This window comes from Xiphophorus hellerii, chromosome 19 (genome assembly GCF_003331165.1).
Source record: "Xiphophorus hellerii strain 12219 chromosome 19, Xiphophorus_hellerii-4.1, whole genome shotgun sequence".
NCBI classification, from domain to species: Eukaryota; Metazoa; Chordata; class Actinopteri; order Cyprinodontiformes; family Poeciliidae; genus Xiphophorus; species Xiphophorus hellerii.
In genome coordinates this window covers 3,287,988-3,314,559 of record NC_045690.1, presented here as the reverse complement: position 1 = coordinate 3,314,559, position 26,572 = coordinate 3,287,988, and the positions used below count along the sequence as shown (strand labels likewise).

Here is a 26,572-nt window from a genome sequence, read left to right as displayed (position 1 = left end):
TAAGTGGTTATGTGATTTTTATTTTTTTAAAATGGAATACTAAATATGTTTTATTGAAGACTGAGCATCAGTTTGTTTAGTTTAGTTTGTTTTTGTTTTACAAGCACTGCTAATCCACCTCATTTGCTTTTGCAGCTCTTCTTTAAATATCTGACTGATTGTTTGGTTTGAAAGTCGGGCAGAGAGTTTTTAGATATGATTCTTTTTCATTATGATTGATGGAAGAGATGGTTTGAATTTCCTCCTCTCTAATGTCTTCTTGTGACAGTAAAAAGCAAATACTTATTCATGTCCAAACTCATCAATAATTTATACATTTCTTGACTTTATCTGGTTCAGATGTGGCTATTTCTGATGTAAAAATATGCAGGACAGCCTCGCATGTCGATGTTAAATGTATTTTTATAGCACATTTTCAGCGACTCAAACTGCACAAAGTGCTTCACAAGTCAAATACAAACAAGGAATATGGTCCAGTTTTGTAACATATAATAACATGAAAGAAAAGATAAATTAAAAGACATGCACATTTTTCATTAAATAATACAAATCTAAATTGATAATCTAGTTTTGATGACAAAAAGTTTGAAAAATACTGTATTTTTATGTCTTTATGTTGCATAGGTAGCTTTTTTTGGTTTCAGTCAGAGGCCTTTTCAGATTCGTTGTAAGCCTGACTGCTACTGCATCGCCATCCACGAGTCTTTGAAAACTCTTGGATGATTTACATTTAATGTTCCTTTGGGATAAATAGCGTTTTTGAACTTTTCATCTTAAAAAATAATAATTTATCAAAGGATGCTGAGGCCGACTCTGAACGACTAATCCACGGGATACCTGACTGGATTAAATAAGCAGAAATATTGTAATTTAGCCAACTAAAAAAGAATACAAAAACGCTGATTCTTGTTGCCATGGATACAGCTTTTGTTCTCTGCCGGTTAACTGGCAACGATCCCACAACAAGAAAACAGACGGAGGATAAGTTTCAAGATGACGCCCCTCCCCTGTGGTTGAATTGTTACCCATATTACCAGCTCATAGATCCAGTTACGTCTCCAGTGGCTCCCAGCATCCCGGATCCACTTAGACCAGACCGGAACGCCGGCAGGTAAACATGGCGGCGAGCCCACGGATAACTGCGCTTCTTCCTCCGACCAAAACCGTCACCGTCTACCGGAATGGAGACGCTTTCTATCCCGGGAAAAAAGTAGTGATGAATCCCCGGCATCTGTCAACTTTCGACAACTTTATGAACACTTTAACCAGACACATGGAGGCTCCGTTCGGCGCCGTCAGGCGGCTGTACACACCCACGAAGGGCCACAGTGTGCAGGAGCTGGATCAGCTGAAGCATGGGGGCTCCTATGTTGCAGCGGGGAAAGAACCATTCAAGGTCCTGAAGTAAGTAAACTGGGATTCAGTTAGAGGGATTCATAATAACCAGAATAGTAACTAGTTGCTTTTAACTTTTTAGTTTAAAAAAGGAGCAAATTCCCACCAAAAAACGTAGAAATCTTTATATTAATCTTAGAAACTCAGACATTTTTCAAAAGTAAAACGTTTCAGAGTTTTCAAACGCAGAAGTTTCCATGTTGTTGTTTTTTTCTTGAGATTTTCTGGGGTTTTTTCTAACAAGTTTTCTCCTGTTCAGACTCAGAAATTTTCTAGAAGAAAAAACAAGAACATTTCAGAGATTAATTTCAAAATTTCAATTGTTTTTCTGGCAATTTTTCACTTTTTTCCATAAAATTTCTGAGATGAATCAAAAAAAAAAAAAAAAATCAGATTTTTTTTCAACAAATTTGAGACTTTTCAGACTCAGAAATTTCCTAGTTTTTTTATATAGAAAATTTCAGAGATTAATCTAAAAATTTCAGAGTTTTTTGGAGGAAATTGATCTTTTTTTTTTATATTGAATGGCCTGAAGACGCCGCCGTAAAACAGGGATTTAGTTGGAATGATTAGTAAAAACCAGAGATGGGTGGTAGTTACATTTACTCAGTGACATCTACTTGAGTAACTTTGTGAAGAAAAATCTTTTTTATTTTTATTATGCATTTCACTTTTACTTGAGTAATTTTATTATAAAGGTATTGCTACTCTTCCTTGAGTTAAATCTCTGGAGACTCTACCTGCTGTGAGTAACTTCACTGAATGAAGAACAAGTTGGTTATAACCACAAATTCACCAGATCTGAGCTGCATTCACACACCTACAGAAAACACAAGTCCAGAAAGTAATGTTAATATAATTATTAGCTCTTTCTTAAGAACAATTTAATGTAATTATTTAACCATTAATGTTATTTGTCTTCACTATATTAATTAAAACAGGCAATTATTAGGTCTTTACATTTCCATGTTGGACGCCGGGTTTGAGTCAATATTTGTATTTTTTCCCAGCTACTGTGGGATAGCCACCATAGAGCCGCAGAAAAGGAAAAATAATCTGGTAAGAACAAATTCTACACTTCTGTTCAGTTGAATGATCATGCTGTATCATCATGTAAAACAGTTTTCATAAAGCTTCTGCCATATTTTGAAGTATTACAGTCAAATTAAATGTTGAATAAATGCATGTGGACTAATAAGTTAAGTGTTTTAGTTGTTATGTTTCTTAGCACTTGGGCAGCAAAAATCCAAATCCTGTGTTCCTAACCTTCCACTCATTTACATTAAACTCGCACAAAGATGAGAAAAAAAGCTAGTTGTTTTGTATACACATAAAGAAATTGTAGTGTTTTATCTTGATGCATTTAATGAACCTAAAAAAATAGGATATTTCATTATGTGACCCTGATTTTTTTTTTTGCACAGATTAAACCTGTACCTCACACCAGAGTAGTTGCTTCGGCTCGCTGGAGGAAAATCAGGGATGGAACTTGCACAATAAAGTGAGTATTGATGTGAGGACTGGTTCCAGAGTCCTCCCAGTACAGTGTCTGGTAGCGTATTTCAGGGGTTTTTGTTTTACAGCGTCTTCAGCAACGGAGAGCTGCGGATTCCTCCGGCTCGGGTCCGGATCCCAAAGCACACTCTTAAAAGCTGGGACCGTGTTTTATCCATGGTGACGCACAAAGTGGAACTCCGCACTGGGGCCGTTTACAAGTAAAATCAATCACTGTGACTTAACTGAGTGTGAAGAGAGCCAAGAGACACGATTTATTTTTGTTGTTACTGCATTATGACTTTTGTTCTATAAAAAAGTTGACTGAAGTGCTCAACATGTTGCTGCAACACAATTTGAAGCTACTCAGCAGACTTTTTGGTAAAGTCAGTGAAGCTCACTTGATAATTTCTCAGTATTAGTTTTTCTACATTTTTCTGTTTTATTAATTCAAACAAAATCCACCCTTCACAAAAACAAGCTTCCATTAAATACATCTGCTAATATTTCTTTGGCTCTTTTCTTTACCTACCTGAGCTTACTCATATTTCTTCCATCAGAGGTGTTTATACCTTTTGCAAAAATATTTGAGTGATAACCTTGTATGGATTTGAAAAGAAAAAGAAAATAATTGACAACAATTAAACACCAGGAATCTGTGAAGACAACCAGAGAAAACGGGGCAGGATTGTAAGGTTCAGATTTGAATACTTTTTGCTTCACAAATCTCTCAAGGCTGTGATTATTTACATTGTTAGTGTACCTCTTCCTCTTTTTTTCTTCCACTTAACTTTTCACTAAAAGGCTTGGATCAGATTTGATGACTCATGTTTGAGACTCTAGTCACTAAAATAAGAATGACTGCCTTTTAAATTGGCAAAATTAGTCAACTAGTGTCTTATTGTTGGACCTGAAGGTTAAAACTGGTGTGAATTGTGATATATAATTCATTTATTTACCTTTTTTTAAACTTTCCAGGCTTTGCCGGTTAGACGGACGTCCTGTCAGCGGATCTTCTGAACTGGAGAACAACCAGCATTATGTGGCAGTTGGACCTGAAAAGTTCAAACCTCTCCCATATGAACGGTGAGTCCTCTGCTGAAATTTAGTGAAGAAAAAATGATTCAACTGAAGGAGAAGAGACGTGTTGTCCTTGTGGAGATGCACCAATCAGATTCTCCCTGGCCGATATCGACGACATCATATGATGTTCTATGTGGTCTGGGATTATTTTTCAGTTTCACAACAAGTAATCTGAAAGTCTCAAAGCAAAACACAAACAAAAGTTTAGAATGACCTAGTTAAAGTCAAGAGATCCTGAGGCATAATTTTACACAGGCTGCTTGTGATCAAAAACTTTCCAACATGGCTAAATTAAAATAATTCTGCACAGACGATTGGATAATAAAATTGGTTGGTCATCAGAAACACTTTCGTGTAAAAAAAAAAAAAAATATATATATATATATATATACAGTACAGACCAAAAGTTTGGACACACCTTTTAATTCAATGAGTTTCCTTTATTTTCATGACTATTGACATTGTAGATTCACACTGAAGGCATCAAAACTATGAATAACACATGTGGAAATATGCACTAAACAAAAAAGTGTAAAACAACTGAAAATAGCCCCTTATATTCTAGTTTCTTCAAAGTAGCAACCTTTTGCTGTGATTACTGCTTTGCACACACTCTGCATTTTCTTGATGAGCTTCAAGAGGTCGTCACCTGAAATGGTTTTCACTTCATAGGTCAACCTGCCCTGTCAGGTTAATAAGTGGGATTTCTTGCCTTATAAATAGTCATGAAAATAATGAAAACCCATTTTAATTAGAAGGTGTGTCCAAACTTTTGGTCTGTACTGTATATGAAAGAAACACTATAACAATTACTGTCCAGTACGTCTATTAAGAATGTTGAAGCATTTATAGAAATAGAAATAGATTGATTTAATGAATAGTACAACGCAGAAACACAAAATTATGCCAAATATTTTTTGTCTAGGTATCTTAGTCCATTTGAAATAAGACAAAGCTAACTTCCAGTAACATTAAGAAATTAATGACCTAAACAAGCTTCTACATCTTGCTGAAAAGTTACTTTTAGTTAATTTTTCCATTATACAAAGAGATCCAGACAAGAATCTAGACTGAAAATACTTGGTGAGATTTTGTGTTTTCTCATAAATAATTTTAATTTATGAGTCCGAAAATAGTCAGATTCTGATTTCTTGGTGCTTCTTCAGTCTTTTGCCAACAAATTGATAGAGGTTGTTTTTCCATAACTGTATCTGAAAAAAAAAAACCAAACAAAAAAACCCAGCAACACTAGATTATAGATTTGTTGTGAAAAGAAAAGAGTAACGGTTTTCCTTTTGCCCCTGCAGCAAAGCTCTCCTGCTATCTGCTCGAAACAAAAGACCTGTAAATAATACGGTGAGTACTCCCACTTCAAAGTCGACTCCAGTTTGCCGTCAGGTTGTTCGCTTTCTCATAAAACGTGAAACCGATACAGTCTTCCCCCCACGTCTGCCTTCAGTTTATTGCTGTAACACCTTGGTAAAAATCACAACCCTTTGCACACAAAGCATTTCAATTAACATTTCCCACTTGTGCGCGACTTCTTGTGGGGGCGCGATTTGTTATGAAACAGAACTATCATCAATCACTGTCTGCAAGAAGCATCGAGTTACCATCGCCTGGCACTTTGATGGGTAATCCCCAAAAGAGACAGGCTGGTCCACTTGATCAAGTGCGGTGAGCCTTGGATCATACTGCAGGCAGCGGTGGGACTTTGCTTGCTGGGGGGGAGAAAAAAAAATCCCATTCGAAACTAGAACCAGGACAATTTGTTTTGTGATTAAGTAGGCAGTGAAATGTTTTGAATCCATATGAGGATTTGCTCTGCTGTGGGCCAGAAAAGAACACCAAATCAGACGTTGAAGAGGAAAACATGCCCAGTCAGCAGGTTTTCGGCGCACAAGGCCCCTCCTTCCTGTGAGAGACGCGTCTGACATCTGATTTTTCTAACCATGAAAGATGGCAAGGCTGTTGCAGGTGCCAATTTTATTAGATGGAGAAAAATACCCCTTGCCCTTATCTGTAGCAGTACCTTCTGTTGAATGGCTTTCTGTTCAGATATATGGATTGATATTAGCAGTGTATTAGAATGAGCTGAAGTGTAGACGCTGTAGTAAGATCTCTTCATCATGTTGCAACCGTCCAAGCAGAAAATAATCAATGAAAACAACTTTGTCATCAAAATAAAGTCATAAAATAACCTAGAGCTCAAAGTGAAGCTGCTGCTGTTCCACCTGTTGCCAGTAGGTGGAGACAGAGACAGATCTATGGCTGTGATTTCACTGGAGCAACACTCAGCAGGCATGGTGCTGCTGCAGTTTCCTTCTCTGTGTCTCATGAATCTGCAAGCTTGAGCTGCTGGGTTAATAAGAATCTTCCATAGGGGAAAAATGCATGCAGCAAAAATGACTTGCTCGCCCCTGATCTGTCACTTGTTTAGCTTGCTGATTACACAGCCCTTTATAGGGTCACATCTATCGTTAATTTCACTTTGACCTCACAAAACAACAGCAGTCTGGCTGGAAATGCCAGTAAAAGCATCCCTTAAACATGCTCACTGGGGCTGTGTTAAATGTAACCTTGCAGCCTGGAGATGCCGTCTGTCCTGCTCTGACTATCTCTGCAGGAATGATGGGCGTTTGGTCCGGACACTGGAACGTTAATTTTCAAAAGGCCAACATGTTTCACTTGACTTGAATGAGTGGAGATGTGATGTAAAAGGATTTGGGTACAAAAAAGAGAGAAATGTAGATAGAGAGCAGAGAATAACATCAGGTTTTTACCCTACCTGGTCAGACTTGGCTTTAAAACTGATGTTAAATAGTAAATTGGCCAAATCACAACTACATTTTCCCAGTAATTATTACGATAAACAATAATGTTATTGTTTTGAGACCATTTTAAGTACTATATTGATAATGGAATAATAATACAAGTTAAACTAATTAATTTAGCAAAGAATACAAAACACTGAAATCTGTAATATTTGGAAGATTTTCAGAATATTAAAAATAAAACACAATAAGAGTTTGTAAAAATCACTGAAAAGATTAATCTATTACGTCACCTTTGTTTTTCTCTTGATAGCTTTCAAATAATAATAATTGCAGGAAAACATGTAAAAACAGTTTGAAATGGTTTCAAAAAACAGAAATTAAAAACCAAAACCATTAATAAAATGGGTTGACGATAAAAACTCATCAGAATTGAAATGATTGAGTTCATTTTAATTTATCAATTCATGCGCTAATTGATAAATTGCTTATTGCAACGGCAGCAGCTCACTGCGGTCATGTAGACGTGGTGAAGACAACATGCTGAAGTTCAAAGTGAGCATCAGATGTTCAAACTCCCATGTTCAGGGAGTTTGAACATGGTGACAGATGGGATGCTGATCTACTGGAAACTTCTCACTAAATCATCTCAGATTTACAGAGAATGGTCTGAAAAGAGAGAAAATCCAGTGAACAGTTGTGTAGAAACCAATGCCTTGATGTCAGAAGTCAGAGGAAAATGTGGAGATAAATTTCTGAAAGTACAACAGGCTGAACCTTGAAGCAGGTGGGCTACAACATCAGAAAACCACACTGGGAGCCACTGCTGTCAGCTAACCGCAGAAAGCTAGAGCTAGCATGCGTACAAATCCATCACAACTGGACAGTAAGAGACTCAAACATCTGATGAGTTGATATCAGTTGCAACATTCAGACGGGAAGGTCAATATCTGGCATAAACATCATGAAAGTACGGATCCCTCCTGTTCAGGCATTAGTGATGATGTCACTCTTTGCCCTCTAGTACCAACTAAGCACAGTTTGAACATCAAACACCAGAGTGAGGCTGGTTCCCAGAACAGTGTTCCCATCTTCTGACTGCGACAGGATGATGTTTCATGTTACGAAGCTCAAACTAACATAAATTTGCTGAACTCCACATGCCTCCACTGTCACTAAAACTCAGTCCAATAGAGCAACGTTGGGATGTGACCAACAGGAGATTCTTCTCATGGTAGTTTAGAAAACTCTGACACCTGGTCGGATCTATGCCACCAAGAATTACAGCAGTTTCAAATGCTTCAGAATCCAATCAGGAATCTCTCTGTAGGATGGCTGTTCACTAAAGTCCCAAACATCCTGATTACTGGTGTACCTGGCCCTTTATGACCACTGTGACATCATTGACTTGGACGTTCATAATGCAAAAATGAATATTTTTAGCATGTTTTTGAAAAAAACATATATTTTTTTCAATATGACTTTTTCAAGAACGTGCACCTTCAACCATTAATTTCTTTATTCAGTTCAGTTCAAAGGAAATTCAGTCTCTTCAAAGAGTCGTTGTGGACGTTGAGGCTGTAGGCAGGATCGATCTCCAGTCGCAGTCAGTCTTGCAACAAACAGCAGAGATGATATTCCATGATATTCCGATTAGCAACTGTTGGCAAACATTGCTAATCTATCTCATTTGCTTTTGCTGCTCCTCTTTAAAGAGGAATTATTATACAAAGTAATTTTTTAGTACATTTTTGGGTCTCTACTGCTTCTAGAAACAGTCCAAGCGCTAAAAAAACATCCAGATGTTTTCTGGCAATAAGGGAAAGTCTTTAGTTGTTTGGAAAAGGAGCCCTTTCAAAAGCCTCATGATTATTGAGTCACAATCTGCTGAGGGTGCTGCCCTTCAACTAGCAACCCAAAGTTTTATATAAAACTGCTGTATGCGCTGCACAGTGGTTGCTGCAGTGTTTTGTTGTCAACTTGCCATTCAGAAACCACTGGCTGCATTCTTGTTGGTTGTGCACGTGGCTCTAATTCTGTTTTTCAGAGATGTATAGCTTGTATAATTGCAGCCATTTGTATAAAGTATGAGTGCAAATATTGAGTAGTGAGGAGCAGTGGGGGCGTGGCCAGCAGGAGATAATTTGCATAAAAGTGACAGAGACCTAAAATGGCTCATTCTGAATAACATGCAGAACTTAGGAGGTGAAAAACGTAACGTAACAGGTCGCCTTTAAATCTAACTCTGACTAGAAAGCCGGGCAGAGAGAAGTTGGAGTCATGGGTATAATCCTTGCCCATTACTTCATGCAGTAGTAATCATAATATACCTGAAGCATGTTGTAAAAATAATCCGCAGAGGTTTCCCGACTGTCCAGACTTTCTGTCATCGGTGACACTTTACTGCTGCTCCCCATTCCTCGGCTCCTGGCGGATGATCTCAGCGGTGAGGGGAAGCAGCGCGGCCCTGAGGGAAGCGGTGCCTCCTCGCTGCTGCCAGCATGTCTGCTAACTGTGAAGCAGCCTGGGAGTGGCTCCCACCGATCCCACAGCCAGCACGGCTGGAGGCCGGTCGGCCCAATTGTTTGGGACCTCCGTTATCCCCCGGCTATCAGATCACCCTGTCCTCTCGTTGACTCCTGTTCTCTGCTACTTGAGAGGGCCACAGATTGCTTTCTGCTCTGCCCTCCCAGAGACCCTGTTTGTACTAAGTCTGGTACAGGCTGGGGCCTCCTGATACACAACGTCGTCTGCTCCCACCGGACCCGAAGCTGCAGATATGTAACCCAGAAGAGAGGCCGCATGACCTCAGCTTTTCCACCGCCGTGCCTCCACTTGTGCGTCTGCTTTCCCAGATCTGCTCTGCGTTTTTTCCCCCTTCCCAGCGCTCTCCCTGAGTGATGAGCCCTGATTCAGTGTTGATATAAATGGTATCTATTTACATCTCATCACCAGGCTGTCAGAAAGCAAAACAAGCTGTTCCATATTTGATTGGCCAGATGTGATTTGACTCGGAGCTTCATGGTGACGTTGTCTCACGTTAGTCGGTGAGGAGCAGAGGTTAGAAACCCGGACGGTTCTCTGATCTCCTGTTATAGGGTTCTTAGAGTCTGAACTTGCCAAGGATTCAGTTTTAGCACTTTCCCAAGCCCACTATGTTGTGCTCGATGGGAAAAAAGTGACTTATTTAGGGAAGGGGAGTTAGAGGGTGTGGGGGTCGAGTTGGGGGGTCAGGATGAAGTGTGTGGGCGTGTTTGTGTGTGTGTGTGTCTGAGGGAGGGAGGTGGAAGCTTAGGAATACAACAACTTTTTTAGACATGCTATATTATCAAAATATCAGATATATAAGCTAGTGACCAAACTAAGGTTCCCTTGTTGTAGTGAATATGAAAAATGGCTCCTCTTACCCCAAACCCCCCCACTGCAAACCTACAGCATGAACTCTATTTCAACTATTCTTCACTAAATACACCAAGCAAACCTCAATCTTCTTTTTGTTGTTCTACTTCTCTTCCTGAGTCCACTAACGGCTGCAGGAATTCAAAGGAATATCAACAGACGTTGCCTCCGCATTAAAGCAGGCAAACAAGTGAAGAAGCAACTGGGCTATTCCCCAGACTCCATGTTAGTGAGCTTGCAAACAGCAGAGCCAGGAGTGTATTCTGGTGGAGATCAGTGCAGCGTCCCCTGAGCCAGCTCAGGGACCCCGCTGCTGAAACGCAGAGTTAGCTAGCTCACCGCGTTTCAGTCGGTAAGGGAGACATCCCTCACCTCACTACCTACAGAGGGGAAGAGGAGCCTGCAAGGAGAAAACTGTCTTTTGTGGAAGCATTAATTCAGATGTGTACCCTGCTGTCTGAACATCAGACTGAACTCTCCCTGCTTTTCCTCTCCTCCTCTCTCACTCCTTCACTCTCCCACTGTGCGGCTCACTCCCAACCCCCTCCTCTCCTTTTCTGTGTTTTGTTTTGCTCTCCCCCTCCATCAATAACCTTCTGCCGTCTGCTGCTGAGGAATAAGTTATTCCGTGCAACTCCCTCCCTTTTCCCTTTAAGCTTGTTTGGATTTTCATTGTTTGATCTGGTTTGATAAATAAGACAAATGCGGTTAGAAATTCACGCCTGCCCCATTCCATCAATAAATGATTTGTTTGCCACACTCCCAGGTGATTGATAGGTTGAGTGTTTGTGATGTATTGAAACCAGAGGAATTCAATAACACTAGAACATGTCAGCTCATGAAACACTAAGGTTAAAGGAAACTGCAAAAAAAAAAAAACCTAATGTAACTTAAAAATGTTCGTAGTCTAAATAAGTTTTCAGACTGGATTGTCTAAAAGTTGTTTCCGTCCATTCCAGCTAAAAATTGCTCCTTTTGATTTTGCTTCCAATCCTGAATTGGGCCAGTTCACTCATGAAATATGAATTATGTGACTTTCTGCTGGTAAATATCACTTTTTGGAGTCACAGTAACATATTTCTATTCCGTTGACTTAGTAAAAAATAAAAATGTGTTGGTTGTCCAAGGGAGTACGAATCGGTTTGCTTGTTGGTATGAATCTATGAAGCGTCCATACAGGATTATTTCTACATCATTTTTAAAGTTGAATATTTAACAACCAGAACTGCAAATAGACAAAATAACGCTAAATATGTTTTAACTCAGTTGTGGGCACATCTCTGCTAATTTTTATGTGTAGCGTCGATGCTGACTTTGAAAACATTTAGCACACTTACCTTCTCCTAAATTATTTTCCAGGAGAAACTCTAAAACATTAATTTACTTGGCTGTTTCGTAAACATTCAGTAAGTGTTGAAGTTTTGGTTATTGGTTGTTTTCAAGTAGTCAGGCGTTGGTATTCATGGTGAAGATTGATCTGCGCAGCAGTTTGTTCTGTATCCAGAATGATTCGCTGTCGTGTCGCTGACACATGGTGGATATCAACATGGTTGGATTTAGCACTTTAGCATTAGCTTATGCTAAATACCATATTAGCACAACTAGCTTCTTTGTTAGCGTTGTTACGTTTTCACAGAAAAATCCACAAATAGGAGAATAGGTTCAGTTTTAATAAAATACAATGAAACAGCTGTTTAAAAAAAAGAAAATGAAACATTTTTAGAAATAATTTCATTTTGAGAGAGCTGAATTAATGGCTGAATCATAGAATCAGGCTGACCAGCTCAAGTAGGCAGGGAAGCAAAGCGTCTTTCTTGTTTTTTTACTTTATAATTAAGAGCTTTGTGCTGCTACGCTGTTCCTCCAAGCTCTAGAAGCCCAGAGACATTTTTATGGCTATTTCAAGATGACCAAGCATGAAAATGGCCCACAGGTCTGTTTGTCCTGTCAAAATTTAGCCTAAACAAAAAATCAGACGTGATGCCAATTTAACCCATTTCATCACATTTAAACCGCATGCAGGCATCAATAGATCATCTTTTGTTGGAATTTCTTTCCACCCCGCTACTTTTCAACCACAATTTCATGTTAGGATGGACGACAATTTCTGATTTACTTTCTGCTATTTTGCCAACAAAATTTCTAAGACAGGTCAGAGGAAATGTGCTTTATTCTGGTCTCTTCGCTGTGTGCTCAGGTATGCGATAGAGAGGACCTTGAGCTCACAGTTGGGGGCAAGATGAAGGAACATGCAGCCAAGACGGAGCGAGTCAAACAGCAGAGGAAGGTGTCCAGAAAACCAGCACGCGTCACAGCAGGAGGTAAGCAGAGATTTTCACTAGCAATGTTTCTCCTAACACTTTGCTCTCCAGACTCCTCTTCCTCTGTGTTTGTTCCTTCATCACAATCTTCTTCACTATGATTATACTTAGAGAAACCTGCTGCCTTTTGATTACAAATTTATATTACGGGTTTCATTTTTGCACGTGTCCAGATGGCTGTGCATCACTGTACTTTCCTCATCTGGTGTACAGGGAGGACAGAAAAATAAATCCTCTGAAAGGTGAAGGAGATTTCTTTGGATTCCCAACCTGATCTGTGGGTCCAAACAGAACATATCTCATTGCTCTTCGAAATTAACACGACTTTTCCGGGTGAATATTAAACAGAACGAGGCTTCAAACGCTGTTAAGGAAGCTTAAGTCATAGATGAATTCAATCGACCACCTTATGGGAAATAAATCCAAAAAATTTTGTTCGAGGCATGAAATGCTTTCATTTTCTCAGGATGCGGCAATTATTATAAAACATTGATAATACCAAGTTGGTTTTAATAAGAAGTAAATATGTTTTTTCACTATGGTGCAAAAGGAACTAAGTATAACTTCTCGTAGTTTAAAGGCTTCGGTTGTCATGGAATTGAAAGAACAGTGTTGTTATAATTTATAAATAATAAAAACACCAATTGCAGAAAGTCACCAAAGTCAAAAGCAGAAGCGTTCATTAAGCAGCTTGTCTAAAATGTTTTACCCAAATTTGATCTTGTTTCATTCAGATCCTACAGAGCTGATAATCAAACTTTAACACAGATGTGGAACTTTATTCAACTAAAGGTTTGCAAAACAGTCAGGTAAATTTTAAAGGTTTAGAATCTGCCTAAAAATTAACTTAGGGGAATTTAAGTGTGCTAAACATTTTCAAAGTTAGCAAATATGCTAAAGCGCTAAATGAAAAATTAGCTCTGCTGTTAACAAAACTGCATCTGTTAACCTTTAATTTATGTGTTAAAAATTTCCAGTCAAGTTTTCAATGATAAATTAAAACTTGACCATGAGGTCAGGTCAAGAAAACATTGTTATTTAATCCGTGTTATTGTAAATTATATGGATGTCCAATTTTCAAAACCAATTTTGAAAACAAAATAAAATTCCTGATAACACTTCAAATGTAGGTAAAGTCAGAAATGTTGGAGATGAAAATAAATGTGCTGTGTTTGTGCAACTGGTCAAAAAAAACAAAAAAAAACTACTGAAAGCAAAAAAGAAAGTTTGTAAAAACCTTGATGTAGCTGAAGTCTCCCATAGAAAATGATCCCTGGATGCAGGAGAGCAAAGCAGAGCTTCAGTCTGTGGTTCAGCACGGTGAAGGTTGAATGCTGCTGTGGGCCAGGATCCCTCTTTCAGTAAACTGATTCACTGAAGTTATGAAAGGAATAATAAAGTCAGATGTCTTCTAAGGTGTGATGAACAAAACCTTTTACTCTGAGTCAGAACAGGAGGCTGGAGTTGATCCAGCAGGACCAGATGAAGGTGGACATCATGGTGGCCTGAACAAATAACCAAACAAACATTACAAATCTATGAAGTGCAGTCAATTTCTCAAATGAAACGCAGTAACAGTTTACGATTTAAAATATAGGTACTGATAGAAGGATTTCAAAAACATGAATCTTTACCAAGTATTTTTGGTCTAGTTTCTAGTATAAATATGTCAGCACACTGACATACTTGTTTTTAAGTAAATAATACCTTAATACTGAAATATTACTCATTCCACTGTCAGATTATTTCACTTATTACAAGACATTTTTCCCATAGCATAAGTGAAATAATCTGCTAGTGGAACTAGAAACTAGAGAATTCATAACTAATTTGATTTCAAATGGTTTAGTTTGTGTGTGTCGGGGTGTGTGTGTGTGTGTGGGTGTGTGGGTGTGTGTGTGTGTGTTTGTGAGTGTTTGTGTTGTTTCCCTTTTTGTTTGTTGTGTTTTATTTTGAATATTTAAAATGTCTTTCAGTTCCAGGATTACATGTTCTTTACAAAATTACAGTTAGTCTTTGAGAGGGTGAACTTGGTTTTTTATGCTATTATCAATATATTACTTGAAAATTGTGTCAAAACAAAATTTTCATTTTTCTCAATTACTGTTTGTATAATTTACCGTGACAGACGTAGTGATCGCTGGTCATGATCTTTAAGGTTTTCCTTTCCATGTTTTCTTCCTTGATGTTGATGGTCCTCAACTTTCCTAACAGTTTTTAATAATGCGTTGGACAATGTGCAGCCTAATTTGAGAAGTTTCAATCATCTTTTTAGATGCCAATAATTTGACCTTTCTTAAACAGACAAACATCTTTTCCACACGGTTGCTGCTCATTGCATCAGTCGGTGTTAAATAAAACATAATCACCATGCAGCAGCCATTTGCAGGGTTAAATCCAGGTGGTGCCTTGTTTTTTGGTCAGACAGTTTATAATAATGGGGCCTAAATTCTCTGAAATGTAATGATAGGAAAATGTCCCATTTCCATCAGATAATACCAAAATGGTTTACCATTATCACATAATACCTCGTGTATTTTCCTCCTTATAAACTCCACTACCAGGAGCTAAATTTGGCATTTTGCTCATTACTAATTCACTCCATTAGATCCTTAGAAACACGCGACAGCTCCTTGGTACCATCACCTGGTAAAGGATCAGACACTGTCTGCTTCTCTTTCATTCTGTTGTTTTTGTGAATTTAATCTGGAAGCAGATCTAAAAATAATGTTTAAATGAAAAAAAAACCCCAACAACAAAAAGGTGCGAGCAGATCTCAGCCTCAAAGTATTGTTCTGTACAGTTTTTAGTCTCATCTCTGTGAATTCTAACAACCGCGGTTATTTATTATTAAAATGAAATCACCCAAGGCAGTTCAGCAGCGTGTTTCATTATTAAAATTACACCCTGGATCAGTTTTAGCAGCTGCTGCCAGAAAAGGAATTTGTTTACAGGAGAAAATCTGTTTAATGTAACAGAATGAGCTAATCTCGACTAAATCGGGAACGCTTCCTGTCTGTGGAAGGATTGTAGACGGGGGGGAAAGATTCACAACGAAGGCCTGTATCCTGGTCCTTCCCCTCTAAATAAATAAATGGCTCACCAGCGGTATTGATCTCCTGCGAAGTTGAGCAGGAGAGGAAAAAGAAAGGAAAGGGGCAGAGAGGGATGGAGGGGAGGAAAGGTGACTGCAGAACGAGAGGGCAGACAAGTAATTGTGATTAATCCCTTTTTCCTCAGCCGACAGCGTATTTAATGCAAAAAACAAAAGAAGTGAGGTGGAAGGCGCGGCGGAGGTGCAGGAAGACCCCCACCTGAAGGTGGACCTGCCGATTGATCAGGTGAGATATAATCCCACTCAGCCTCCACCTAATGAGCGCTTTAGCATTCAGTTTGCTCTGTTTACCGACATGGGAGTTAGCTCTGATTCCTAAAGACAAAATGTTGGCACAGATATCGGCTCTGTGAAGGAAACGCAGACATGTTGAATTATTCAGCCTGACAGCATGTCAGGAACTGGAAAACTATGTTTTTTAGTTCATGGAGTCAGATGATAATTCATCATTATGACAAGCTGTTTATGTTCGCCCCGCTAAGCTTTACCTTCCTGGGTGAGAACGCCTGACTTGATTTTATGTTTACACTAAGACTCATAAATGCTCCCTACAACACGCTGCATAAACATAAAAACTACAGAAAGTGCAGCTGAGTAAAGGAGTGTGACATGCAAGAACATACCCATTTATTTCTGTTGTTCATATTTTTTCACATTACAACCATAAACTGTGTATGCTATTGGGATTTCATATGTTAGACCAACGCAAAGTGGTGCATGATGTTAAAGTGGAAGGAAAATGACCCTTGGTTTTTTAAAAAGTGCAGCAAGTATTTGAAACAACAGCTGTGTTTCAATAGTTTTTAACAAAAATGTTTTATCAATCTCAGATTATTTATTTCTTTTTAGTGAAGTTGTTCCAAAACAGTAGATAAAGACATGCCTAATTCACATTTTCTTTTCTGCAACATTTTAAAAGTTACTCAAAATTCGCATCACATTTGGATGGAAACAGGAATCGGAAAATTGATGTTCGCCAATTTCCTCCATCGAATCCGACTTAGTTTGAGCTGTTTTGTAAAGAAGAAAGGTCAAAACATTCATCCTCTAGATCTGCCAAGCTGGTAGAGACACAAACCAGAGTACTGACTCTGTCAGGCTGAATTTAAATGAACACGTTTTAGATTTCAATTTGTAAAAGTTTTGTAAAAGTTTGGAAAGCCACGTGTCATTTTCCTTCCACTTTGCAGTTGTTCTCTACTCACTGTTGGTCTATTTCTATGCGAGGCACAGTGTGTACCATGGAGGCTCTCATGTTTTCCCCTCTGAGCAGGTTGAAGCGAAAACAGTTGAAGAAGAGCACGAAGCCTCTACTAGCACTGCAAACAGGAAGAGTTCAGACGCCACGCGTCCCAAGAAAACTAAGGCTGCAGGTTACAAGAAACATGTGAGTACTCTTTATAATAAGTTTTATGTAGTTCTGTCTCACATTCAGTTCATTTTCACTTCATTGTTATGTCCAATTTTCTCATTTGCTCTGGAATTAGGTCACATGAAAATGGCCTAACCAGTAATTATGGTAATCATCATTTTCCTAGTTGCGCTGGGGTCATGCAGACCTGTTCCCAGCAACCACGTTTCCTCTAATATGTGCATAACCTGTTTATTTTGCCTCAGTGGCTCTCTCTGTATATTATTACCGGCAAATGTATTCTTAAGGACAAGGGAAGTCAGCAGAGTGCACCTCAGACAGGCAGATTAGATTTTGAGAGCTAGATATATTTTTGTTTGCTGAGAGTCTCAGTCGGGTTTTGTACCTTCACAGTGGATGGAGTCACAGCAAAGGTAGACGCTGATCCTGCTATGCACCTGATTTGTGTCCTTTGTTATGGTTATTGTGCGTCGTCACGGTGATGAAGCGCGGCTGAGCCGAGCATGCAGATGTTTTTGCACAGATCTCTGCTTCCCAGAAATTACACTCATTTAAATACACTTATTTTACCCTAATAATCCTCCAGGGACAGCAGCGGCACCGCCGCCGCGCCGTGATGGATGCTAACAATAGTTGGGTGATATTACTATTCCCCGCAAATTCATTCAGCTTTGAAAATGAGAAAATATTGAGTCTTATTTAAGCAATCAATAACCTTGAACAGCTCTTTTTAATGAAAACTATAATTTCAAGTAGTGGCAATTACACCGCAGGGGGATGTTTTGGTGAGGTGATGATTTTTGCTGCTGTGTGCACTTTTGCAATAAAGATATTCTGTTTGGGATAATTATTGACTTCTGGGGCCAGTTATGACCCTGGCTAAAGACCTCATCAATACCTTAATTCATCAATTATTACTTTTAGCCTCACGAGAACGTTGCTGATTGAGACTGACTATGGATTACAGGAAATGACCATCACATGGTAGAAAATAATAATAATAATAATAAATAATAATAATAATAATAATAATAATCTGTGGACATACTCAGCGACTTTTTGTGATTGTTTCCTTTCCTGGCAGATTTTCCTCCCTCTTTTAGCTAATTGAGATGGACGTAAAGGAGAAGATGGACTAGCTGAGATCCTGAAGACTGTTTTTCAGGAGACACAAGCCTTATATAAACTTATTCTCAAACCTTGAATTGTTTCATATTTTGTCATGTTACAACCACACACTTTTATGCTTTTTATCAGGATTTAATCCAACAGACCTTCAAGTAAAAAAATAAACATCCATAAAAGACAAAAAACTAAAAAGTGGCTTTTTAAGTGCAAACAGAGCAAGCAAACGTTTTTCTCCTTTTTTGCTTAAATGAAAGAGGTACAAATCTACAGAAAAAAGTTTTTAAAGTAAAATAAAGGGGTCATTAAAAAAAGAAAAATCAGACTTTTTTCTCAGATTGGTCTTGAATAAAATCAGATTCACAAGCAAATCTGATTTTAATCACATTGTTAAAATTTAGCTGAATACAGCAACAGTTTTCAAATGAAGAGAGACCTAACTCATGGTTGTTGTTTTTTTATTGCTGAATATATCTTTTTCTATATATAAATCTTTTTCAGTTTTCTTCAATCAAGCCCAAAATAATTTAGCAAAGTGGTTGGCTTTTTTTCAATGCAAAACCTTTTTGAAGTTCTGGACCTACAACGATTTACACATTCAATTCCTATACAATTTTATAAATATTTTCACGCCTACTTTACATTAAACCCTCAATAAAACTTTTTGACCTGCGTTTGGCTTCTGCTACAAAACGTTTGGACACGCCTGCTCTATACAAAGTGGATTTTGAAATAAATATCTTTACTATTCGTTGGGAATTAATGTCGTCTTACCAGGCAGACCCACAGTAATACTGGTGATATTAAAACTTAACTGGTCCTCTTCATTTGGAGCTAAACAGACTTTCGGCGTCTCATCGTCAGCAGCCCCGTCATTTAGAGGCGTGTGAATAATAACGAGGCCTAACTGCAGAGCCATGACTCATTCGTGCGGCTGAGTTCTGACAGATTTCCTCCCGCCCCGGCGCTCGTATACGCCCGCAAAATGCCCCCGTACTCTGCATACGCGCATGTATATAGTAGATATTGATGACCAAATTCAATTACATGATTACATTTTCAGCCGGAGCTTTAAATGATTTATTGCGTTGAATTGAAATGCATTTCCAGACAGCACCCCGGCGACGCGCTCGCCGTGCTCGTGATATTGACCTGTGTGGTCCGGGCCAAGTAAAGAATAACGAGATTCAGCGTCTCTGCCAAGCCAAGATGTCCGCCGAGAGTTAGAACGGCCAATTTCAATGACAGAGAGCAAAAAAATGACGAGCCGGAGCTTGATGCTCATTCATCCAGGCCTTTTCTTATAACCACCTGACGGGTCGTTGCCGGGCGCTCTGGAGGTTTCCTCTGGAGTCGGTTAAAGTGTCGATTGATTTCCTGACGTCCGTCCGTGTTGGAGACGTCGTCCACTTTCAGGAAATGTGAACACGAGTAGATTTGCACCTTGTTGTTGCAACTATCATTTGTTTTGGTTTAACAGTATTGGCTGACCCATCTGCCAGTCAGCTAAGCATTTTTCTTAATTAATATTGTTAGAAATGCCAATGAAGCTGGAGATGTCAGATCAATCGTCTTCCCCTTCGTAGGAATTTTGTGAGGAAGAAATCGAAACGTTATTGACCAAGGCATTGATCAATTCCTGCGCGTCCATTTCATTCGTCTTTCCTCTGGTTTTCCTGGCTGCTAATCCCCTGAAGCCTGCATCGTCATGACGATCGGCCTTGCCCGGCCTGCATCGCCATGGCGAAGGCCGCAGCGTCCCCATGCAAGGTCAGCCATGATCGGCTGCAGACATTGTCAGCGCCTGGATTCCCCACAGAGCCCAGCTCTCCTCTACTCCTCAGTCAGTGCTCATTAATCAGACTAGGGATGCAGGTTATTGATTAATTAGTTAATATAAAGTTGATTGATCAACTAGCAATTCATTGATAATCAATTCCTAGCAAACTTTTGACTTTGGAAACCAGTATTTTTCTACAACATTTCTGAGATTGATCTCAAAATGTCCATGTTTTTTCTTTCATATTTTTGTCTTTTGGAGCTCAGAAATTTCTGTTTCTTCTAGAATATTTCAGAGTTTTCTGTCTACAGTGGCCCTAACACAGTACTGTAGAAATCACATTCTCACCTTCCAAGCAAATCAGTAATTTTTGACATGGAAGTTGACGCTGCTCAGTCAAGCAGCTCAGCTGAATGAAGCGCTGTTAAGTCGGTAAGAATTTTACCAACTTAAAATCCTTAAGTTTAATATAAACAATAAACTTAGAAATGTATTGTTTATATTTCTAACAGAACAGCATAAAGTGCATATAGTATCCCAAACCGGACTCTGTTTGGACCGTTTCTCTTTCCTGTTCTGGTATGACTCTGCCATCTTTGTTTCTGTATCAACTAGCTCCGCTTAAATGACCAGCAGCGCCCTCTGTTGGATGGTGGCCAAACTACAACACTGATAGAACGTCTAAGAAGGACATTATTAATTAATCGACTGGAGCAAATTTTAATCTATAAACCATTAAATCAACAATTAATTAGAAGTTGATTAATTGTTTGCATCCCTAAACCGGATGGAGATGTTCTGGAGGAAATAGTTCTGGTTTCCCGTCTGGTTTAGTGCTGAGAGGAAGAAGATGTGTTGCGGTGCGCTGATGCGTTCAGCAGATAGAGATTCAAGGCTGAGCTGCTAGTCAAGTCCCAGTTTCTGTTCCAAGTGAAGTTCTGCTCTTCCGTCTTTGAATTTCAAGAAACATGAGCTTTGTTCCAGATTTACTGCATATGTGGGGAGAGTATTACGAATCTGATATATCACCGAAAGGTGAGAAGGCTGACAGATTTACTGATTAGAGCTGCATATGCATGGAATATGACTAGATGATGATATGAGAATCTGATTTATGTGTTCCAGGAGAGGCAGGAGGAGAAGGAGGCGTCGACCGGGCTCAGAGTACGGTCACGGATGTCCCGCTTTTTCAAGGGTAGGTTCGTCAAAGCATAAAGCCTGGGAGCAGCTCCAGTGGCGGGGCCCGGGTTCCCCTCCACAGAGCCTCACGCAGCCATAAAGAGAGCACTAATACTCACAGCGTTACCAGAACCTCCATTCCTCTGCATGTCAGAGGATCTCCAACTGCCTCTCAGCATCTGGAGGGTTTACACCGGGCTTTATGGGGACCATCTGTTTGACTCGCACTGCATCCCAATCTCCGATGATTTATCCTCCTGTTAAAGGAACCTGCACATCAAGGTCTGACATATTGACAACCAGGGATATTCCTGAATTACTCCTATTTTCATTGTTTTCTTAAAATTTAAAAATAGCTGAGAAAATACAAAAAGTACACAGCAAAACACAAAGTATTACCAAGTATTTTTTTTGTTTAGTTTCTAGTGCAAATATCTTGAGATAACAGCAAACTAACTTATAAGTAACTTTTTTTAGCAAGATGTAGGAGTTTAAGTCAGTAATTCCTTAATATTGATAAAAGAAGTTGTAGTTCCACCTATTAGTGGAACTACAACTTCAAAAGTTACTAATATGAGTTAGTTTTGTCTTATTTCAAGTGTACTAAGATATATGCACTAGAAACTTGAAATACTTGATAATATTTTGTCTTTTTGCAGTGTAAGCATGACAAAAAAAACATTGTATAAACATTTTGGTTTTCACAACAAAAGCATTTTTCATCTTCATGATTTCTTATCTGTAATAAAGCTGCATGGTCTCTCTTTTATGTAACTGTTCTGGAGAGAAGCACATCTGAAGGAAAAACGTTACGTTTGAAGGAAGAACTTTGTATTAATGCAAACTCAATGTTCTGTGCCTTTCAGTCAGTGAGGCCAATTTTATCCCAATTACCTTCAAATCACCGGTTTTGTCTGTCGGACCCACTCTGTGGTTTCCAAGTGTCTCTGAGATCCCCTGTGAGAATACCGGCGGTGTTTAAATGGAGCTGGATGTGAAGCGCTGCAGGCGGTCATCAACGTCTACCCTTCGATCCGACGTCCGCTCTGTTGGCGTGACAACAGGACTCACTGCTTCCTGTTCTGTCCCGCAGATTTCCGTCCCTCTGAGAGTCATGAGTGCTATCAAAAAGCTGCAGACAAGAAACGGGCAGGAATTTGTATTAAACATCCCCCAATCATGCTGTTTACATGCTACACATTCCTGATATTTGTATAAATTGATTGTCTTATTGACACGAGGTTGAGATACTGCCCTGTACTCTCTGGTACTAGTCATGATTTCCCAGCAGAATATCAGTGGGCGGTGTGTGTGTGTCAAATAAATCACTGCATATTATTGCTTGCAGAACCGAGGTTCACATACATACTCATTTTTGTCAATATGACGATATATTGTTGCTTTTTGGCTCCTGTAGGGTTTTGCTTCATTCATGTCTATTTTCTACGTGAAACTAGAGACGCATTGATCTAATTTTCTCATTTCCGATACCGATATCTGGGGTTTAGTGTCGGCCGATACCGATTTAAACCTTTTCATTTTTTAAACACCAACACGTAAAAACAACTTTAATTTGTTCAGTCGGTGCAATTAAAAAATAAAATAAATCATAAACTGAAACTGACAAAAACAGTAGGTTGATCCTTTGGTCAAACGTGAAATAAACTGCAACAAATCTTTCAAATGGTTCATAAAGTACGATGAGGATTTCTAAATATAATGTTTAATAAATAATAAAGCATGACATCGCTCAGAGCACAAAGCATAGAATTATATTGAATAGATCTGCCCTTATGGGTCATTCACATCGTCACTGATATCTGATCTAGGATTTTTTTCAATATCGGGACAGATTCAGAAATTAATATTTGATTGGTGCATCTCCACATGAAATACAATGCTTACACTGCAAAAACACTAAATTTTACAAAGTATTTTTGTGTAGTTTCTAATGCAAATGTTTTTGTACAATCAAAAAAAGACTAAACTAACTTACAGGTAATTTTCAGCAAGATAGCAGCTTGTTTTAAGTCAGTAATTCCTTAATATTGAGAAAAAAAGAACTAGTTCCACTGGTGGATTATTTCATTTCAAAAATGGGGAAAATATCTTGTTATAGGTGAAATAATCTGCTGCTGGAACTAGTACTTTTTAAGATTAATATTAATGAATTATTGACTTAAAAGGAGCTCCTATGTCTTGCTAAGAAACTAGATAAAAATACTTTTGTGTTTTTGTGGTGCAACTGGAAAGTCAGAGCTGAAGTGGAAAGAAATGCAACCTGCTGCCTGCTTGGCATGAAAATACCAATATTTATGTCATATTTCATACCTGGATGAAAACAAAGCTTTGTCTACCCTCAAAGTTTTGGGTCTGTGTTTGTTTCCTACACTTCGCTCGAGGGGCTCCCCATCAGTAACAGCAATACATTCCCGCTCATTCAGTTTGGCTGAGGTTCTCCTTCAAAAGTTATTGGCAGCAGGTACAATGGCCCTATAATTTATGAGAACTGTTAAGGCCTCTGACAGAAGTTGTAAAGCATCTTGACTGATTGGGTAGATGTGAGATGTGTGCCGTTATGGCATATTGTTGCCCCGTATGCGTGCGCGACATGCAGATAGTTCCTCGACTTCCTCTGTCACAGATAAATTACTCCACACAGTCAAATTAAGTTGTTGTAAATCACCCGGCGGACCCGAGAGCAGTCCCCAGTGACGACCTTTACGCCTCTTTGACTTTAACTCTTATTTATGTTAATCACATCTGTATTATACTGATGGTAGAAAAAAAAAGCTAGAAATGGAGAGCTTGATATTAAAAAAAGTCTTGATAAGTCTGCTGCTCAGGACTTTGTTTTAAAATGTTCTCTGATCTATTTTCTTTATAATTCTGTCTCATTTCAGGACTAGTAAAATTGTGATGCTTTCTGTTTCGGTTGGTGCACTTTTCAATTTAAAAGGTAAGCAGAATATCATTTTTATCAGTTTAATTTTTAGACTAAAATGTTTCACATGTCAGCAACTCTCATGCATCAAACAGCAAAACTCTGCAAGGTGAAAAATAATCAAAACATTTTATTTAATTCAAATAAAAAGTAACTGATATTAAACAGATTCTATTACACAGACTGATGCATTTTAAGTCAAACTCAAATCTGACTTTCCAGGAAATGTAGAATATTAGAGAAGCACCAGTTATCTGCCTGTATTTTAGTTTCTACTTGTTCTTACATTGTTGTTACATTGCTTATGCAGTTCTTCCTTTTGTGTATTTAGCTATGACTTCAGTGTTATTCTTTAGTGTTTGGTTTCATCAGATTCTTTGTTTCCTGTTTATTTCATCAGCTGTTCTGCGTTCCTCTCATTAGTTATTCCTGGCTGCCAGTCATCCTCCCTCCCAGTAGTTAAAAACCTCAGTTTTTTTTTATTTCTCCTCTTTGGACCCTCTGCTGTCGATTCTTTGCTCTGAAAGTCCTGGATATTGCTCTCTTTTATTCATAATTCCACATCATTTCACACGCTCCCCCCGTTCCCGCCTCGTAAACATCTTCATTTGAGAGAGAAATGATATTTATGGCCATGTTACGGTTTATACAACCAGGAGGAAGACTGCTGAGCTGACAGTAGTCCAGCAGACGGACACACGGTCAGTGCTGCGTCACATACTGCAGCTGGAGCCAATACACACACACAGATATCCGAACATGGGCTACAAAATCTTCTGTTTAGATCAAAGTAATTAGAGTACAAATAATCTAATCTAAGGAGGACTGGTTAAGAGGAAGATGAGCGCCAAAAACAAAGATGAGTTAAAGTTAGCTTTTAAAGGGGCAGAATTATGTAAAAATCAACTTTTTTAAAGCTTTATAATATTATTCCCTATAATGTGTGCAATCAGTCTATTTATGGTAATACACAAGTTTCTTATTTCAAATCGAATCCTGAAATAAATTAAGTTTTAGATGATACTCTTATATATTGTGCCTGTATTTTATGTTAATCCAACACATTTTTAAACCATTACAGCTTTAAAATCTCTTTAAAAACAGCTTAATGAAAGTATTCATGCTTCAGTACAGATTTGCGTTGTGTGTTGGTCTACTAGGTTTCCTCCTTAACATTCGTTCTGCTTTATTCTCCCGACAATAAAGTTTTTATCCAGGCAAGAACCAGCTATCATTTGTCACTGATAGTCTTTGCTAGCTACAGTAAAGTTAGTGGAAAATGGACGCTTTTCCCTCTCATTCATCATACACGTGTAGAAGAGGCCTTCGATTGTTCACAGCTCCCAGCAGCGGTAAGCCTCTTTTCCGCAGTGAAAAATAATAAGTTCCAAAGGCGGCGTGTGGAAAACGAGCCGCTGTGATGTGGAAGAGGCGCCCGCCCGCCCGCCTGCGTGTGTTCCCTGTCGCCCACATCGAGCGCGCCGCCGTCCAGCTACACTTTAGCTTTGATTGTTCTGCGTTGGGCTTTGAACCGCACCTCCACATGAAAGCCAACCTTGTCCACAAAGCGTCCACTGCAGACCGGAGCCGTTGCTTATTTGCTCCAGGCAACATCAGGCCTGGTTTTTATTTTTACAGTTCTTTACCATGCAGTGAAGAGCGTTATACATAATTTATCATACAGCACATCTTGTGACAGCATCATGTCTCAGCTCCCTTTTAATTTAATGCCTGTTCTTTTCTTCTTCATCTGTTGTTGACTGTGGTCAGCGGAACAGCACGGAGGTATGCCAGGGCTTTGATAGCAGCGCTTCCTGTAGCGAGGGCATGGCCACTCAGTGTGCGTTCTCTCTGTTGCTTTGTGTTTCCCAGTTTCAGAGTTGCAGACATCGCAGGAGTGCTACAGGCCCGACGTCCTTGTTCTCATCCTTCTCTGGAGGCTGGCTTCTCATCGATGAGACAAAACCATGCTATGAACCAAATAAAAACGTCTCGCCTTTTGACAGCCCCGCTTTGGATATATGGCCTCTTATTTCAGTGAATATATTGCATAATTATGTGCTGTTATGAATATTGCATGCAGCCTCACACTGAGCGCATGGTAAGACGCCTAATTGCAGAGTTTAATTATTTAGGAGCAAAGGTCCTGCGCGGGTTTTGGGAGAGGAACTTTTGATAAATTATTTTTCGTGGTTTTCTGATGAATTATTTCAGCGGGCTTGTGTCTAATCAGCAGGCATAGCGGACTTACTAACTGCTCTTGAGAGGGACTTATCATTCCATGGAGAGGAATTACTATGCTGATTAAATCCACTGAAATCAACTAATAACTTAATGTTATTGGAGTGGATCAGAAAAGAGCCTCTTGCAGCGGCGCGGGCTGGAAGGAGGGCTGCTGCCTCTGACCTGGGGGCACAGTTTTAATATTTTGCCTGTGATGGTAAAGTAGAGCTCATTTTAAACAGTGTCATGCAGCTTTACTCTATAGTGCATAAGAAGCACTGCGAGCAAAAAGTCCACAGAGGTTGACTAAACAAGGAATAATAAACTAGAACTCCCCCAAGTAGCCACCAGGCACAGCTGCTTGTGTA

At 39.0% G+C, this 26,572-nt stretch overlaps 1 protein-coding gene across 1 annotated transcript; it reads left to right on the top strand.

Annotated features, from left to right (window-relative positions):
- Positions 1–1,041: 1,041 nt before the first annotated feature.
- On the top strand, positions 1,042–25,986 carry dcdc2c (doublecortin domain containing 2C). The gene is made up of 12 exons (XM_032546372.1): positions 1,042–1,404; positions 2,406–2,454; positions 2,820–2,896; positions 2,979–3,110; positions 3,868–3,975; positions 5,280–5,328; positions 12,343–12,466; positions 15,707–15,807; positions 16,855–16,968; positions 20,984–21,053; positions 23,941–23,996; positions 25,854–25,986. Exons 1-11 carry the CDS (start codon positions 1,118–1,120, stop codon positions 23,955–23,957), a joined length of 1,128 nt encoding a protein of 375 aa, XP_032402263.1. The 5' UTR covers positions 1,042–1,117; the 3' UTR covers positions 23,958–23,996; positions 25,854–25,986.
- Positions 25,987–26,572: the final 586 nt, after the last annotated feature.